Source organism: Penaeus japonicus, unplaced genomic scaffold (genome assembly GCF_977035675.1).
Source record: "Penaeus japonicus unplaced genomic scaffold, GWHDUDI00000001_assembly GWHDUDI00000008, whole genome shotgun sequence".
In the NCBI taxonomy this organism is placed as follows: domain Eukaryota; kingdom Metazoa; phylum Arthropoda; class Malacostraca; order Decapoda; family Penaeidae; genus Penaeus; species Penaeus japonicus.
In genome coordinates, this window is record NW_028234410.1 from 24,131,969 (window position 1) to 24,151,968 (window position 20,000).

The 20,000-nt window shown below is 44.2% G+C and overlaps 1 protein-coding gene across 1 annotated transcript; it reads left to right on the forward strand.

Moving 5' to 3' along the window:
* The first annotated feature begins 10,815 nt into the window (after nt 1-10,815).
* Nucleotides 10,816-12,237, forward strand: LOC147471477 (uncharacterized). Its single transcript, XM_086539270.1, has 2 exons — nt 10,816-11,418; nt 11,565-12,237. Exons 1-2 carry the CDS (start codon nt 11,321-11,323, stop codon nt 12,235-12,237), a joined length of 771 nt encoding a protein of 256 aa, XP_086395396.1. The 5' UTR covers nt 10,816-11,320.
* The last annotated feature ends 7,763 nt before the right edge of the window (nt 12,238-20,000 follow it).

The window sequence follows — 20,000 nt, forward strand, 5'->3', positions numbered from 1 at the left end:
TGCAATTCACTAAATGCAATTTCATGCCCACAATCCTATCCTCTTTACTGATCACAAACTATCCCATTTACTTTGTCTTTGTTTGAAAAATTTGAGTAGGAGTATCAAATCTCCTGTCTCCGGTGGGGGATATGCAAGCGAGTACACGTGAATACTTTGTAATCGCTTCTAAGAATACTACAACAATAAAGATGGATTTTGTCTGTTGCCTAACTATAAAAATGACAATAAAATCAATACTCAGAACTGACATACATATAATATCCATTCTATGAAAACGAGTACCATTTAAAGTTTATTCTACAAATGTTTGAGTACGGAGGTTGAATAGAAAAAAAAATCCATGTGATTCATCTAAACCAGGAAAAATATAATGTGATATTCATAAAAGACCAAAAGTTCACTTTGATTATTTAAACACACAGTATGACTGGAACGGCAAATGCGCCCCTGGCAACCCTGAATTAGGGGAAACATTTCGCATTGCAACGGCGATTGCAGATTTGAATTTTGTGCGTGTGCAAATGATGCCAGCCTGATTCCTGATGCTTGTACCAAACTTGTGGAATAAGTATAAACTCAGAGTAATCAGTTTGTAGTTTTCTCAGTCCCCTACGCCGTGCCCATAACAAACCTTTTGTACAGTAATCCAATATCTATTATTTACAATATGATGCAAATTTATATTTGGCTTCTGGCGTATTCACAGGAACAATGTTTACTCCTGATTTTTGCACAAATAAAAAGAGCCAGTGCCAGAGCCCAATCCCCTGATGATTAATTGAATAATTGGCCAATTAAACCAATTAACGCTCGTATCTCGGCTCACACATAAGATGGCGTCGTAAATCCAACGATATCTGTCTTGTTGACATTGATTGAGTGTAGTAGGTGCCACATGAGACCATTCATTATTATTCCCTCAATTAGATAATTGGTCAATTAAACCTATTAGATCTCTGAACACCGAAAAAGACTGATATTTTTCCCAAAACCAAAAAGGATTTGGTTGTGTTGGTCCGTGGCAGTTGAGCTCCCTTTCTTTACCCTAAAACCTATGATATGGAAGGAACGCGGCAGTCCGCATACTGCCGCCACCCCACTACATGCACTGACAGTGACACTGACTGTTCAGTACAGTGAAAAATTATGCTCATGTGGCCTAAATTGATTTTAGAAGAATTATTACTGTGACTACTACTACTAGCTATATTATTAATGATTCACACGACCTTAGTCTTGAAGTTTGACTATGAAGCATCGACACCTCTTTAGAGCTCAATAACAGGAAGGAAAAACTAATGGGATGAGTACTTAAATTGAATAATTTACGTTATTTATAGTTCTATTGGGCGAAGCATCCACATTAAAAGTATAACTAATTAGACAATGCAAATGAGTTTGTTGCAGAGTTCAAAACTTTGAAATCTTTCGAATTCGTTCAACTACATAATGTTTTCGTAAATCTAAATCAATGCAATCAAGTGTACCTCAAATTTGATCAAGTATAATAATTGTTGTAAGTTTAACATAATGTTAAATTTACAACAATTATTATATTTGATCAAATTTGAGGTACACTTGCAAATTATACATAAAGTATAATTTAGATTCGGGGACAAATGATCCGTGCATGTAGTGGGGTGGCGGCAGTATGCGGACTGCCGCGTTCCTTCCATATCATAGGTTTTAGGGTAAAGAAAGGGACGCTCAACTGCCACGGACCAACACAACCAAATCCTTTTTGGTTTTGGGAAAATATATACATATATACATATATATATATATATATATATTTGTATATATACATATATATATATATATTTATTTATATACATATATATATATATGTATATATACATACATATGTATGTATATATAGATATGTATATATATATATTTATATATATATACATATATATATACACATGTGAATGTAATGAAATGTGTATGTATATATATATTTTTTTTTCTTTCTTTTTCTTTTTTTTGTGTGTGTATTTGCAGTCATTTTTACCCCCAACGAAAGAGAGCCAAACGTGAAGGCAGTTCGAGTCTCAGTTCGAGAGACCGCTCGTGGACGGCCGTCCGACGTCGTCGTGCTTGGCCTCCTCCACCTCCTCCTTCTTCTTTTCCTCCTCCTCCTCCTCCTCCTCTTTCTTCTTCTCCTCCTCCTCCTCCTCCTCCTCCTCCTCCTTCTTCTCCTCCTCCTCCTTCTTCTCCTCCTCCTCCTCCTTCTTCTCCTCCTCCTCCTCCTCCTTCTCCTCCTCCTCCTCCTTCTCCTCCTCCTCCTTCTTCTCCTCCTCCTCCTCCTCCTTCTCCTCCTCCTCCTTCTCCTTCTCCTCCTCCTTCTTCTCCTCATCATCCTCCTTCTCCTCCTCCTCCCTCTCCTCCTCCTTCTCGAGTCCCTTTCCCTCGGGGCAGCAAGCAGGCTCCTCGGCAGGCGTGGAGGTGTAGCTCTCTTTATTTTCACTCTCTTTATTAGCGGAGTCCGGTTCTGCGTGTTCCGCCCCTGGGAAACTTATCTTGGCTATCTGTGTTTTCGCAGACAACTCAATCCGGCTGCCGAACAAGAACGGCATTCCTAGCAACAGCTCGGTGTTATCCATTTCTTCCGCTTGGAGAAGGTATTCCCCGACATATTCCTTTCCGAAGCCTCTGACGATCACGTCGTCGGCCTCATATTTGCAGATACTAATGAAACAGGCTCCAACCATTCCTCTTTGAAAGTGACTTACATCAACAAGCTTCAGACCAAGTTCCTCTGCGAAAGACATGGGACCTGCAAGCATTGCAGTCGTGCCAGTGTCAGGGCTGACCTTCATGTCCTTACCGTTGATATTGACTGTCGTTTCTAAAGGCGGGAATGTCCAGATCCATTCAGTGGCTTCTCGAACGGTAAGGAAATGAGAGTGGAGGTCGATAATGCAATAATACAGCTGCAAAACATTCTAGCCGAGCATGTTACCTGTAGCATCTTCCTCTATGCTGACAAAGACCTCTGTACCAAATTCCTCGTTCCACTTGAAGTCAACCATCACAATTGTTACATCTTCATATTCAATAGTTCTAATCACGTCGCCCCAAGCCTCTCGCTGCTTGGGTGTGACCGTCGTGAAAGAGCAGCCAGTATCCACAATGAAAGTGGTCAGTACGTTATTCACGTTGATCTGGACCGTGGGGCCCCCTTGGCGCGAGTACCTTATCGGGTATTTACCATAAATTTCCAACGACATTGTAGAGACGATTTCTTCTCAAGATTGTCTGGATTCTCTGGATTGTCTGCCGGGAGAAGAATGCTTTATTACACGACAGAGGATAAAGAACTTCCGTCATATTGTAGTGATGTGCTTCGCCCCAGCCATCCCTCCAGGACCAATACACGAGTGTCCCCTTTGTCGCCACGAGGGGGAAGCGGCGCCAAGAGATGGCGTTGTCCTGGAGGGCCTACTACTCGCTCCCTCCTTGGAAGGAGGGCTTACCACATGCTCCCTCCCTGGAAGGGGGCCCATAAATACCCCTGCAAGGCCCTGGATCGTGCAGCGACTCGTGTCTGAGACCTTGAAGAGCTCACACCTTGTTGAGAACACAGCAGCAACAAAGTGAAAGTCTTGTGCCACTTGAGTTACCCTGGGTTACGGGGCCTCTTGTCACACTTGGCATTTGTTGTTTCTGCGTTATTCAACGTAAGAAAGTAAAGTAAATACTGTTTTTACAGACTTTTTGCACTTTTAGTGCTTTGCCTGCACCCTCTGTGCTTTTGTTTTTGCAGGTGACACGAGAGTATAGTAGTAGTAGCCAGCCCCCACCCCAGACCCGCAGCACTCTTCTACCACAGGGTAGCCCTCACGGGCTGTGACCCCTGGGTAGGGAGGCCCAGTAGTCTGGGGCGTCCTTTGGGCGCAACTTTTTTCTTTCCCTGATTTTTTTCCATTTTTACGTGTGACCTTCCTGAGCCTACCGGAGTTTACCTTGTAAGCTCCAGTATTCGCTTGGGGGGTGGGCATTTTTCTTACCGTCCCTCGCATTTGGCAGGTTCGGCGGTAGGGAAGTGTCTTCCACACAACTCCGATCCCTTAGTTGGTACTGGAGAACGCAACCAGGCTTCCACTAGGGGGGGGCGAGGACGTGTAACGACAAGACTGTTTATTTTTTTTGTATCCTCTCTTAGCTATTGGGATTAGGTTGATACAATAGTTAAGGGAAAGGTAGTCCTCTCAGGACAACGGGCTTTGGCCCAGGGTTCGGACCTGGTCCGACACCCAGTATGATTGATCTCCCGGCTACCCTTCCTCCTCCCCAAGGAGGAGGGGCGACTCCTAAACTCTCTAAGACAACTTTGACCACCAATGGAACCCCGACTAACGACCGACCCAGAAGACCATTTATTGATATCCCTCCAGAGAACGCAAGGTGTGTGAACATACGATGCGTGAATGAAAATCAATCGCTGAAAAATGTCAACCCCTTTATCATTAAGAAGGTCCTTGATGGTCAAGTGGAAGGCACTTTTGATTTTGTCCGAAAACTGCGAGATGGTAGCCTCCTTGTGAAAGTACAATTTAAATCTCAGGTTAAGGATTTGCTTAGACTGACGCAAATTCATGACCTTCAAGTTAAAGTAACTATTCCTGTTGGCCCAAATACCTGTAAGGGAGTAATCTTTCACAGGGATTTGAGGACAATGGAAGAAAGGGAAATTCTTGAGGCCATGAAAGACCAAAGCGTAGTAGAGGTAAATTGTATGACAAAGAAAGATGGAGATGTGCGAGTAAAAACCGGATTGTGTTTCTTGACTTTTTCCTTACCCAAAATTCCAAGTACTGTAAAAGTTGGATATGAGATCGTCCAAGTTCGACCCTATATCCAAAAACCAATGCGTTGCAATAGATGCCAAAAATTTGGACACACCTCATTACGATGCAATGATAAAGATACAGACAAATTCATGTGCGGTAAATGTGCTGGAGCCCATGATACTACTACATGCAAGGAAAAGACACTCAAGTGTGCTAACTGTGGAGGTCCCCATCAATCAGGCTCTGCTGAATGCAGCAGCCTGAAGACGGAGACTGAGACATTGGCATACATGAGAGAGCACGATGTTAGCTACCGTGAGGCCAAGAAGAAAGTTGACGGTTTGGCAAGCAAACCCAATACTTCTTACGCCTCAGCAGTAACCAACAACGTTTCCAATGCAAGCAGTATTAATCAGCAGCTCGCAGCCAAGGACCAGGAAATTTCCGAATTGAAGGAAACAGTTAAAAATTTAATGAATCAAGTTAAAGAATTGACTAAAACAATAAAGGAAATTGCTGAATCAACCCAGCAAAAAAAGCATCATAAGGAGGATGATACCAAATCACAATCTGGATCACACCTCTTAGTCCAGGCGACCCCTACTAGAACTTCGTCTGGTGGTAGTTCTGCTCGTAAGAGCAGATCATCTTCTGCCGGGCGTCTCTCTAGCAGAGGGGAGCAGTCTATGGAGGCTACTGTCTCCAAAAATTCCCGAGAGAGGCCCTCGGGAAGCGAGGGAGAGGAGGAGGCGCCTCCCTCCCAAAAAAAGAAAATAAAAACCGGCGGACAAGGCACTTCCAAACCCCATAAAACGTAATCCACGCGTATACCATCATACAATGGAACTGTCGAAGTCTTAGATCAAAAATAAACTCCCTTAGATTATTAGCCTCGTCCTATGCTCCCGATATTGTCGTTCTACAAGAAAGCCACTTAAACGACCAAGTCTCTGACGAGGTCGTATCGCTAAGAAACTACCATCTTTGTAGAAAAGACCGAGAGGGAAGGGGTGGAGGCGGAGTCGCCATGTACATCCACCAGAATCTCCCTTTCACTGAAGTGACGATTAATTCTACTTTGGAACACGTCGCATGCAAAGTAAAATTCAATAACACGTATCTGACTATATGCTCAGCTTATTGTCCACCAGATAAAATGGTAATCTATGATGAGCTTTTTGCTATTCAGGACAGTCTGCCAAATAACAAATTAATTTTAGGTGATTTTAACGCTCATCATACGTCATGGGGTTCCCTGCGGGTGAATGGTAGAGGTGAGCAAGTAGTTAAGTTGATCAACGACTCTGATCTGGTTCTTCTAAATGATGGTAGTCCAACGCGAATAGACGATAATACCGGTAATTTGAGCTTTATTGACTTATCATTGGTCTCTTCAACACTAGCAGCCAAGTGCCTGTGGCACACCATTGACGACTCGTTGGGAAGCGATCACCTTCCTATTTGTATTCAATATTCATGCGACACCACGAGGACGCCTTCAGCACCCAAATTTAACGTAAAAAGAGCAGATTGGGTCGCCTTCACAAGGAGCGTCAAGCTCGAAGTTGCTGGAGAAACCATTGATGATAAAGTAAACAGTGTTCAAAATTGTATTATAAATGCAGCGATGGCAACCATCCCTAAGACTTCGACAGATAGCGTTAAGCATAGAGTTCCATGGTGGACACCAGATTGCCGCAGGGCGCTATGTGAACGAAATAGGGCCTACAGGCTTTTCCAAAAAAACATCACAAATGAGAACTTTCGCAACTACAAACAAGCGAGAGCTAGGGCTCGAAGAACAATTAGACAAGCCAAAAGAGACTCCTGGCGAAGCTTTGTCTCTACGATTAACAGCAATACCAGCATTGCAGAGGTTTGGTCCACTGTCAACAAAATCAATAAAAAAAGAACATCATTTAAAATAAGAAATATCACTCATGAGGGAAATGAATATGATTCACCTAGAGACATTGCTAACATAATCGCCAGGCAGTTCTCTTATACAAGCAGCTCGGAAAACTACAATCCTGCTTTCCTGAACAACAAGGAAGCATCCGAGCTGCAACCAATTCACTTTGCCACAGGAGATGACCTTGATTATAATAAAGACCTAACAATGGATGAGCTTGTCCGAGCCCTAGAAGCCTGTAGAGGAACATCCCCAGGCCCCGATGAGATTCGATATGAGATGATGAAGCATCTTAATCATGGTGACATGATTAAGTTGCTAGAAGTGTACAATGATATTTGGAAAAGCCAGACTTTTCCAAATTCATGGCACTTCGCCCACATCATTCCCATATTGAAAGGAGGGGGAAATCCCAAATCCGCTATATCTTACCGCCCAATTGCGTTGACAAGTTGCTTATGCAAGGTCATGGAAAGAATTGTTAATAGTAGGCTATTGCATTTTTTAAATACCAGGAATTTACTAGTTGACGAGCAGTGCGGCTTCCGAAAGGGACGTCAAACTCTCGATCAACTAGTAAAACTGGAAAGTCATATTCATGAGGCATTTGCCAAAAAACATTTTTTGATTTCAGTATTTTTAGATATAGAAAAAGCCTACGACATGACATGGCGACATGGCCTACTCAGAAAACTTTATGCTTTCGGATTACGTGGAAATTTGCCTTGTTTTATCCAAAATTTCATATCTGACAGAACGTTTTCTGTCAAATTATTTTCTGACAATGTCACTTTCTCGGACATTTTTGTCCAGGCAAACGGGGTCCCACAAGGAAGTGTCTTGTCACCAACATTATTTTTATGTATGATTAATGACATTCTACCAGCTCCTCCTCGGAATCTTAAATACTCACTGTACGCCGATGACTGTGCATTATGGCACTCCAGCAGTAATGCAGAGTTCTCGGCAAATCAGATCCAATTGGCACTGGATATGATTCATAACTGGGGCCTCCAGTGGGGTTTTAAGTTTTCCATTAGAAAGAGTATTGGAGTGGTCTTTACACATAGGAGAAAGCCCAACATCAGTTTAACTCTAGACAACCACCCAATACCTATTCAAAATTCAGCTAGATTTCTTGGCCTACTCTTTGATAGTAGATTAAATTGGAAAGACCACATTGGTCAGTTAGAGAATAAATGTCAAAAAGCACTCAATTTATTAAAGTGCATTTCTGGACACAAATGGGGAGCTGATAGAAAGTCTTTACTGATGTTATATAAATCCCTGATTAGATCTAAAGTAGATTATGGGTCAATCGTGTATGGCTCGGCAACGAGCTCAACTCTGAAAGGACTGAATGTTGTGCAGAATGCGTGTTTACGTGTCTGTCTTGGAGCCCTTAAGTGCACTCGCATTGAGCGCCTGGAGGTAGAGTCGGGAGTACCTCCCCTCCGTCTCAGACGCGGCCAGCTTGCGCTGACTTACGCCGCTAAAATAGCCAGGCAGCCCCAACATCCTAATAGGGATGTTTTGCGCCGGCAGATAGGCCCACAGCACCGCGGCGGAAAGCCTCTGTGCAATAGACTCGAAGACCTCAAAGATAAAGTCGGTATAGATCTCTCTACTATCGATACCCTGGTTCATTCAAATATAGCGCCGTGGGAAGCCCCAATTTTACCATTGTGGTAGACTGGCTACCATCAGTCAAAGCCACGGTACCGGAGGCGGAGGTACGCCAGCGGTTCAGAGAGATCATTATTAAACATCTTTCCTTTTTTCATTTGTATACCGACGGGTCCAAGACAGACGAGTGTGTGGGTGCGGGTGTATGGTCGACTGAATGTCAGTTGAGATTTCGATTACCGAATCATACATCGATCTTTCTTGCTGAACTTTTTGCAATAGATAAAGCTTTAGATTTTGCCCTATCGACGACCCACGATAGAATAGTCATATTTTCATACTCACTAAGTTCAATTAAAGCTATTAAATCTTTAGAAACTACCAAAAATGAATTACAGGGTAATATCATTCGTAAGTTACATAGTGCCAATAAATCAATCAAGCTGATATGGGTACCTGGACACTCGGGTATCCATGGCAATGAACAGGCTGACAAATTAGCCGGGTCGACTGGTGATCTGGAGCCTGGCATTGTCCGCACAGATCTCAGGTGTTTTGTCTCTTTTATAAAAGCAAAAATCCATCTCCTGTGGCAAAGTGAGTGGACCGACCTCACAATAAACAACAAACACAAAAAAGAAATAAAACAGTGGGACACAGCCCACAGAAAAAACAGAAGGGAGGAGGTGGTGTTGGCAAGACTTAGGGTCAATGCCACAAGATTGACTCACCTTACTCCCTATATCGAGAAAAATTTCCCTTTACAGTGTGGATACTGCAATAGAACCATGACCATACCACACATCCTGACATCATGCAATAAATATAACAATCAAAGACAAAAAAAAAAAAACTATTTACAAATTAAAAATATAGAATGCAATATAGAAAATATATTATCTGACAATGAAAAAATAATCAGTAAAGTAATCACTTTTCTAAAGGAGACAAAACTTTATGACCTTCTATAGATTGATGAGATAAAATGGAAACATTGGCTTAATGACCTTGGCATGTGCCGCTGGTTGATAGCCAATAAATCCAACAAACAAACAAACAAACAAAAACTGGATCGTGAGCAGACAGCCTCTTGCAGATGAGCCCATAGCTCGGCAACGCACTGCTCACAACTCGTGCCCTTTCGGCACTTGTTGTTTTTCTTTTACTTTTTATAGCACTTTTATTGTTTTACAAGGGTTGCGGCCATAGACAAATTCATGGCCAGGCCAAGGAAAGCATTTTTTGATATGCAAGGAGGAGAGACCTTTTGTGTTCTTATTGAATATATATATTAAATAAACTTTGATGATCGGAACTTTCTTTTTATATCTTTTAAGACTTAATTTGGAAAACACTGAAATAAGAATGTTTGCCTGACTCTAGCCACGCCTGCTCGGCAATGTCCTGTGTAGGAACTCTATTTCTTCCACATACAAACTGACATACACTCATGCACATACATAACATACATTTTACACGTCTTCGACTGTCTCGCAAATACACGGGTGCTGGTCCCTTATCAGCTGGTGGCAGCCTACCCCTACACAGGACAAGAATTCACGTTACCATGGATTCAATCGGGAATTTACTTTGGGGCAAGGGAATGTCTCGGGGAATCACTACAGCTTTTATTTATTTTTGGTGATCAGCGGTGGGATCTGAATGTTTCAGGCAAGCATTAATTTCAGGTATTCTTTCATGTGGGTTAAAGTTTACTTCAGGGATTCAAAGTCCAGGATTTTCCGTTTAGGTAAAGGTCTATTTCATTAATTTAAAGTAATGGGTAAACGAAAGCTGCGGCGAGGGTTAGTTGGTGAGTCAGAGGCAGGTCCATCGGGAGAATCTTCACGAGACGATTCCAACACGAGTGGTGAGTTGACCCTTTTGCCCAGAGAAAACATGGACATTTCATTGTTTGATGAGTTGCAGACTCAAATTAATAATCTGACAACTCTGGTTAATGATTTGCAGGTAAGGAACTCTGAATTGGAATTAAAATTAGAACAGAACAGGGCAACACCAAGTACTAGTGAAGCTTCTTCCCGTGAACCTGTAGAGTATGTTATACAGAAGGAAGCGGTAATTATTTTTAAAGCTGAGACCTCTGCTGCTCAACCACTTAAAAGGAATCAGGAGGTAGAGAGTTGGATCCGCAGCATTGAGAATTTGACTAGACCTCCCATTGATTCTGCCTATATTCGCGCGGCGAAGGCTTCCTGTAGAGGAACGGCAGACTTGATAATAAATGGACCCCTGTTTGATAGAATTTCAAGTTGGGAAGAGTTCAAAGTTAAAGTAAGGGTTAAATTCAGGGGGACATGTTCTGCCACAGATTTCTTTAGCATACTTGAAGGATATAAGTTGAAGTCCGATCAAGCTCCTCTTGATTTTTATGTTCTTTTAGAAGGTAATGTGTACCAAGGTTTTATGATTATCCTGGAGCCATAGGGGATCCTGACGAATTGATCAGGAGGGTATTTTTAAGAGGTTTGCCATTTTGGTTGAGGGAAGCTTTAGTCCTAAAAGAGGATGGTTCGTTGTCGGAGATTGTCGATGCTTCCCAGAGGATTTGGAACCTTCGAGTTGGTGTAAAAGGTAAAAGTGAAGGTAATGTGAGTACCCCAGAGACGGCAGGTGAACCTGAGTACCCAAGGAGAAGTTTACGTCCAAGGCAAGTAGCTCCTGTTGAAAGGTATTGTTCTTACCACAAATCTGACTCCCATGATACAGCCGACTGTCGAAGTCGTCAACTGACGAGGTGTTTCCTGTGTAAGAAGGAAGGACACTTTGCCAATAGGTGTCCCTTTCTCGCGGCCCGCCGGGACGAAGAGGTTCCGACCCCAGGCGGAGGACCCCAAGGAACCAGTAATGCCCGTGAGTAGCCAAGTAAAACATGGGAGACCCATAGTACACTTACAGGTTAATGGTCAAACGGCTGAAGGATTTGTGGATACTGGATCAGAAGTAACTATACTTTCCCGAGATGCCATGGAAAGGTTTAAGATACACCGACCCTTTTCTTCATCGAAAACCCTGCGAGGTGCTTCGGGACGACAGTTTCAGCCTGAAGCGGAAGCGACGGTAAGAATCGAAATCGCTCCTCATGTCTTCTGCTTCCATAAAGTATGTATAGTGAATGAAATATCTTTCCCAGGTGATATTTTACTGGGCATTGACTTACTCAGAAGGTTCAACTTCCGGCTAATTTCCTATCACTCACCCCTTAGAAAATATATGGTGTTTAATGGCGTGAAGGTGCCGCTCACATACTCCGATGCCGCCTCAAGGGAGGTGCAGGTGATTAATAAGACCATCCCCAGAAGAGAAAAACCTGGTTCAGGCGGGCGGACGTGCAACATGGGTGAGGTAGAAAACAGTGTTGTGGTTCAGAAGACAGTGCAGTGCCCTCCCCATAGTGGTGTTTTTATACATGGACAAGTACAGAATGGAACCAGGCATCCGGAGGTATGTATCTGTGGAATTACTGACCGTGTATTAGTGCCTAGGACCGTGGTGACTGTAAAAACGAACATGGTTAACGTGTGGGTAGTGAATGATGGACCAAAGCCAGTGACACTTAAGGGGGGTATGATTATCGCAAGAGTTGAGCCGGTAGAACAGACTTTTCACCAAGACTCTGCTTCAAGGGAAGTGCCTCCTAAGAACGTTGTGCCCACTAGCAGGGAGGATAATGATGGGGATTCTCTAAGCAGTGTTACAGAGGAATTCATCGACGATTTCGATGACTTTTATGGGACCCAAGATTTCGGCTACACGGAGGACCAATACACCGTCTTCCCTGAAGTTAATTTCGAAACGCACACTGTGGGTGAGACGGAAGCTAGCTTCGACATACCGAAGGAGAAGGTAAACCATCTTACATTTGAACAAAGATATTAATTGTTTTCTATTTTAAACAAATTTCCCAATTTATTTAAGGAAGGAGCTCCACTGGGGAAGGTGCCAGGTATTACCCATAAGATAGTGACCTCCAGTGATATCCCTCTGAGGACCAGACAGTGGCGTCTTCCGGAACATGCGAGGACCACCATAAGGGAAGAGTGCGATAAGATGCTTACTGGTGGCATCATCGAGCCTTCAAAATCTCCTTGGTTGTCCCCCGTGGTTCTGGTCAGAAAAAAGGATGGGCAGGTAAGGTTCTGCATTGACTTTAGGAACCTGAACAAAGTAACGATTGGGGATGCATATCCAATGCCCCGTATAGACCAGACCATTGATGAACTGCATAACACTGAGTGGTTTACTGCCCTTGATGCCCGTTCTGCTTACTGGACAGTGGAAGTAGATCCAGAGGATAGGCCTAAAACGGCTTTTTCAGATGGCCACCGACTTTTCCAGTTTGCCAGGCTTCCTTTTGGACTCGCCACGGCCCCATCCACCTTCCAGAGGGCCATCAACACGGTATTGGCTCCAGTCTTGGGGAGGCATGTGCTAGCATACCTGGATGACGTGGTGGTTTACTCCCGTTCGTTTGATGAACATCTCGAGCATCTGGAAGAAACGTTGGACTTGCTCAGTAAGGCTGGTTTCTGCCTAAATGTCGGTAAGTCCTCCTTTGCCACTCATGAGTTTAAATTCCTGGGATACCTCATAACCAGAGAAGGGATACAGCCAGACCCAGCTAAAGTAGAGGCCATTAAGACCATGAAGCCCCCACAGAATGTGAAGGGAGTAAGACAGTTTTTGGGATGTACCGGATTCTTCCGAAAACACATCCCCAGTTATGCCATGATAGCTGCCCCACTCACCTCTTTAACCAGGAAGGGGCGATCATTTCGGTGGACAGAAGAGCATCAGCAGGCCTTTGAGGAGCTGCAGCGACGACTGATGTCGGCACCGGTCCTCCGGAAACCCGACTTTAACCGTCCCTTTGAGGTGCATTCCGATGCGTCACAGGTAGCCATCGGCGCATGTATTATGCAGCGAGATGGGGAAGGGGTCCCTCATGCTGTTGCCTACTTTTCACGGAAGCTTAGGGAGGTAGAAAGGAGATACCCAGTGATTGACATTGAGGCCCTGGCAGTTGTCGAAGCTGTCAGGAATTTTGATGCATATCTTTATGGCAGATCCTTTGTGATTTATACTGACCACCGGCCATTAGTATATGTATTTAAACAGGTAACTAAGTCAATCAGGATGACAAGATGGTCCCACGAACTCTCCTTTTACCAGTACGAACTTCGGTACAAACCAGGTGCTTCCCATCATGTACCTGACCTCCTAAGCAGAGCAGTAGCGGCAACATCTCTTGTCATGGACGCCCAGAAGATTGCCGAAGAGCAACAGAAGGACCCCCTATGGACTGAGATTATCCAGTACCTTCAGGAACGAAGACTGCCCCGACGAAGAACCCCCTTTCCATTGGAAGAGTTCGAGGTAAGCGATGGCCTGTTGTACCATTTACGTCACCTTCCAGACCGTGTGATCCAGCAGCTAGTGATCCCTCACACCAAGAGGGATGAGGCAATAAAATCGGTGCACAGCGAACCAACAGCAGCCCACCCTGGAGTCTATAGGACTTACACGCGTCTGAGAGACCAGTATTACTTTCCTCAGATGTTGCTGGGCGTCAAGAAGTTCGTGGCAGCATGCCCCCAATGTCAACGGCGAAAAGGAGTTGCGGTGCGAAGGGCTAAATTAAGTTCAGCCCCAGAGGTGACACAGGTTATGGAGAGGGTGTCGGCAGATCTTCTAGATTTGCAAGGATCTCTGAATGGTTACCGCTACGTTCTGGTCATCGTAGAGCATCTTACCAGGTATTTGCAGTTGATACCTTTGAAGAACAAGGATGCAGAAACAGTGGCTAATGCATTTGTGGAGAAATATGTGACTCTTTTTGGACCTCCTAATATTTTAGTAACGGATTCTGGGGGTGAATTTAAAAACCGTCTATTTTCCCAGGTATGTGAAATGTTGAAGATAAAGTTGGGATATACCACGGCTTTCCACCCACAGGCTAATGGTATGGTAGAAAGGAGTAACAGGGTTATAAAGGATGCCCTAGCTACCCTGGTAGGAGACCACCCGGACGAATGGGATGAGCTCCTTCCGTACGTACGTCTCGCCCTGAACACGGCGGTACACAGGAGTACCGGACAGCCGCCGTTGTACCTCATGATAGGGAAGGATGGTTATTTCCCTGTAGGGCTGACGAACCGGCAAGAGATCGATGAGGGATCAGCTCAACGGTTCCGCGAAAGGCTCAAGGAAGCTCGAGCGGTTGCAGTGGAAACGGCCCGTCGCGCACAGTCGATATGGGCCGAGGACTACAACCGGAGAGTGCGGCAGAAGTTCACGCCAGCAGAGGGTGATCTTGTCCTCGTCAGGGAGTACGCCCGCCGGACAGGAGTTGCAGGCCGAGCTCTTGGTTCCCGGTGGAGTGGCCCTCTGCGAGTGAAGAAGCAGGTAGGCCCTGTCACCTTCATCTGCCAGTCGACGCAGCCGCCTTACCGAGAGAAGGGTTACCACTGTAACCAGATGAAGCGGTACGTGGTCCAAGAAGAGCTCGAGTTCTTCCCCGAGGCTGAGGTGGACGATGGAACCGAGGATCCGAGTGTCCCCGGTGCGAGTAACCAGGAGTAAGCGTCCACAGCCTGATGTAGGTATTGACCTTCTTTGGTGGAAATGATCGTGCTTTAAGGGCTAACATTGAGGTTTCGCCGTGTAGAAACTTAGAGTGGGTTATCCCTGTCTCGATTTCTTTTGATGGCTCATTTTACTTTGGTTTTAATTTTAAGGTTAATTTTAAGTTCGATGTTTTAGGTTTGGGTATTTTGATGTTGGGTTCAGCCAGTTTTTAGTTTTATCTGTTTTTGTATTTTGATAATTTATTTTTTTAATATTGGCTGATTTTTATGAAAGGTCGTGGTTCTCTCCCCTTTCCATATTTTTATAAATTCGTCTTTTGCCTGGATGGTGATTTTTATCTATGCTCTGCAGTAACACCCCTTTTTTATTTTTGCAGTTTATGTGTTTAGCCCACAGGCCTTAGCAATGCGGCCTGTGAACTTCGAGGGGGAGGAGTTGTAGTGATGTGCTTCGCCCCAGCCATCCCTCCAGGACCAATACACGAGTGTCCCCTTTGTCGCCACGAGGGGGAAGCGGCGCCAAGAGATGGCGTTGTCCTGGAGGGCCTACTACTCGCTCCCTCCTTGGAAGGAGGGCTTACCACATGCTCCCTCCCTGGAAGGGGGCCCATAAATACCCCTGCAAGGCCCTGGATCGTCACACTCGTGTATGAGACTCTTTTGGCCTCACACCCTGTTTTTTCAAAACATAGCAGCAACAAGCTAAACGTCTTGTGCCACTGGAACTACCCTGTCTCAGGGCTTCTAGTCTCGCTTGACCTTGTTGTTTCTCTGTTCAATTAACGTCAAATAAAGTCGAGTAAACTCTGTTTTATACAGATCTTGAGCACTTTAAGTGCTTTTCTGCACCTTCAGTGCTTTTATCTTGAAGGTGACACGAGACTACAGTAGGAGTAGTCAGCCCCCACCCCAGACCCGCAGCTCTCTTCTACTCCAGGGTAGCCCTTACGGGCTGTGACCCCTGGGTAGGGAGGCCCAGTAGTCTGGGGCGTCCTTTGGGCGCAACTTTTCTCTCTCACTAAATTTTTCCATATTTCTGTGTGACTTTCCTGAGCCTACAGGAGTCTCCTTGTGAGCTCCTGTATTCGCTTGGGGGGTGGGCACCAACTTACCGTCCCTCGCACTAGGCAGGTTCGGCGGTTGGAAGGTGTCTTACATACAACTCCGATCCCTTAGTTGGTACTGGAGAACGCAACCAGGCTTCCACTAAGGGGGGGTGAGGACGATTAACTGAAAGACTTGTTTTTATTATCCTCTCTTAGCTATTGGGATTAGGTTGATCCAAAAGTTAAGGGAAAAGGTAGTCCCCTCAGGACAACGGGCTTTGGCCCAGGGTTCGGACCTGGTCCGATACCCAGTATGATTGACTCCCCGGCTACCCTTCCTCCTCCCCAAGGAGGAGGGGCGACTCAGAACTCCTCTAAGACCACTAAGACTAATAATGGAACCCCGACAAATGACCGACCCAGACGACACATTGATATCCCTCCCCAGAACGCAAGGTGCGTGAACATCCGATGCATGAATGAAAATCAATCCTTGCAGAATGTCAACCCCTTTATCATCAAGAAGGTCCTTGATGGTCAAGTGGAAGGCGGTTTTGATTTTGTCCGAAAATTGCGAGATGGCAGCCTCCTTGTTAAAGTACAATTTAAGTCTCAGATTAAGGATTTGCTTAAACTGACGCAAATTCATGACCTCAGCGTAAAAGTAACTATTCCTGTTGGCCCAAATACCTGTAAGGGAGTAATCTTTCACAGGGATTTGAGGACAATGGAAGAAAGTGAAATTCTTGATGCCATGAAAGACCAGAGCGTAGTTGACGTAAATTGTATGTCAAAGAAAGATGGGAATGTGCGAACAAAGACCGGATTGTGTTTCTTGACTTTTTCTTCACCAAAAATTCCTAGTACAGTTAAAATCGGATATGAGATTGTTCAAGTAAGACCTTATATTCAAAAGCCAATGCGGTGTAATAGATGCCAAAAATTTGGACACACCTCATTAAGATGCATGGATAAGGACAGTAACAAATTCACTTGCGGTAAATGTACTGGAGATCACGATACCACTGAATGCACGGAAAAGACACTCAAGTGTGCTAACTGTGGAGGTCCCCATCAGTCAGGCTCTGCTGATTGCAGTAGCCTGAAGAAGGAGACTGAGACATTAGCATACATGAGAGAGCACGATGTTAGCTACCGTGAGGCCAAAAAGAAAGTGGAAGGTTTGACAAGCAAACCCAATACTTCTTACGCCTCAGCAGTAACTAACAATGTTTCCAGTGCAATCAGTGTTAGTCAGCAGCTCGCAGTTAAAGACAAGGAAATTTCCGATTTGAAAGAAACAGTAAGGGACTTGATGAATCAGATTAAAGAATTGAACAAGACAATTAAAGAAATTGCTGAATCAACCCAGCAAAAACAGCATCTTAAGGAGGTCGATACCAAATCACAATCTGGATCGCACCTTCTAGTCCAGGCGACCCCCACTAGAACTTCGTCTGGTGGTAGTTCTGCTCGTAAGAGCAGATCGTCCTCCGCCGGGCGTCTCTCTGGTGGAGGGGAGCAGGCCATGGAGACTACTGTCTCCAAAAATTCCCGAGAGAGGCCCTCGGGAAGCGAGGGAGAGGAGGAGGCGCCTCCCTCCCAAAAAAAGAAAATAAAAACCACCGGACAAGGCACTTCCAAACCCCATAAAACGTAATCCACGCGTATACCATTATACAATGGAACTGTCGAAGTCTTAGATCAAAATTAAACTCTCTTAGATTATTAGCCTCGTCCTATGCTCCCGATATTATCGTACTACAAGAAAGCCATTTAAACGACCAAGTCTCTGACGAGGTCGTATCGCTAAAAAACTACCATCTTTGTAGAAAAGACCGAGAGGGAAGGGGTGGAGGCGGAGTCGCCATGTACATCCACCAGAATCTCCCTTTCATTGAAGTGACGATTAATTCTACTTTGGAACACGTCGCATGCAAAGTAAAATTCAATAACACGTATCTGACTATATGCTCAGCTTACTGTCCACCTGATAAAAGATTAATCTATGATGAGCTTTTTGCTATTCAGGACAGTCTGCCAAACAATAAATTAATTCTAGGTGATTTTAATGCTCGTCATACATCATGGGGTGTACTGCGGGTGAATGGTAGAGGTGAGCAAGTAGTTAAGTTGATCAACGACTCTGATCTGGTTCTTCTAAATGATGGTAGTCCAACGCGAATAGACGATAATACCGGTAATTTGAGCTTTATAGACCTATCACTGGTTTCCTCAACACTAGCAGCCAAGTGCCTGTGGCACACCATTGACGACTCGTTGGGAAGCGATCACCTTCCTATTTGTATTCAATATTCATGCGACACCACGAGGACGCCTTCAGCACCCAAATTTAACGTAAAAAGAGCAGATTGGGTCGCCTTCACAAGGAGCGTCAAGCTCGAAGTTGTTGGAGAAACCATTGATGATAAAGTAAACAGTGTTCAAAATTGTATTATAAATGCAGCAATGGCAACCATACCTAAGACTTCGACAGATAGCGTTAAGCATAGAGTTCCATGGTGGACACCAGATTGCCGCAGGGCGCTATGTGAACGAAATAGGGCCTACAGGCTTTTCCATAATAATATCACAAATGAGAACTTTCGCAAATACAAACAAGCGAGAGCTAGGGCTCGTAGAACAATCAGACAAGCCAAAAGAGACTCCTGGCGAAGCTTTGTCTCTACGATAAATAGCAATACTAAAATTTCAGAGGTTTGGTCCACAGTCAATAGAATTAATAGAAAAAAACAATCAATAAAAATCAGAAACATCTTACATGAGGGAAATAATTATGATGAACCTAGAGACATTGCTAACACAATCGCCAGGCAGTTCTCTTATACAAGCAGCTCGGAAAATTACAACCCTGCATTCCTGACCACCAAGGAAGCAGCCGAGCTGCAACCAATTCACTTTGCCACAGGAGATATTTTTGATTACAATAAAGATCTAACAATGAATGAGCTTGTCCGAGCCCTAGAAGCCTGTAGAGGAACATCCCCAGGCCCCGATGAGATTCGATACGAGATGATAAAGCATCTTAATCATGATGACATGATTAAGTTGCTAGAAGTGTACAATGATATTTGGAAAAGCCAGACTTTTCCAAATTCATGGCACTTCGCCCACATCATTCCCATATTGAAAGGAGGGGGAAATCCCAGATCCGCCATTTCTTACCGCCCAATTGCGTTGACAAGCTGCTTATGCAAGGTCATGGAAAGAATTGTTAATAGTAGGCTATTGCATTTTTTAAATACCAGGAATTTACTAGTTGACGAGCAGTGCGGCTTCCGAAAGGGACGTCAAACTCTCGATCAGCTAGTAAAACTGGAAAGTCATATTCATGAGGCATTTGCCAAAAAGCATTTTTTGATATCAGTATTTTTAGACATAGAAAAAGCCTACGACATGACTTGGCGACATGGCCTACTCAGAAAACTTTATGCTTTCGGATTACGTGGAAACTTGCCTTGTTTCATCCAAAATTTCATTTCTGACAGAACTTTTTCTGTCAAATTGTTTTCTGACAATGTCACTTTCTCGGACATTTTTGTCCAGGCAAACGGGGTCCCACAAGGAAGTGTCTTGTCTCCAACATTATTTCTGTGTATAATAAATGACATTTTACCATCTCCTCCTCGAAATCTTAAATACTCACTGTACGCCGATGATTGTGCATTATGGCACTCCAGCAATAATGCAGAGTTCTCGGCAAATCAGATCCAATTGGCACTGGATATGATTCATAACTGGGGCCTCCAGTGGGGTTTTAAGTTTTCCATTAAAAAGAGTATTGGCGTGGTTTTTACACATAGGAGAAAGCCCAACATCAGGCTAACTCTAGACAACCATCCAATACCTATTCAAAATTCAGCTAGATTTCTTGGACTACTCTTTGATAGTAGATTGAATTGGAAAGACCACATTGGTCAATTAAAGAATAAATGTCAAAAAGCACTCAATTTATTAAAGTGCATTTCTGGACACAAATGGGGAGCTG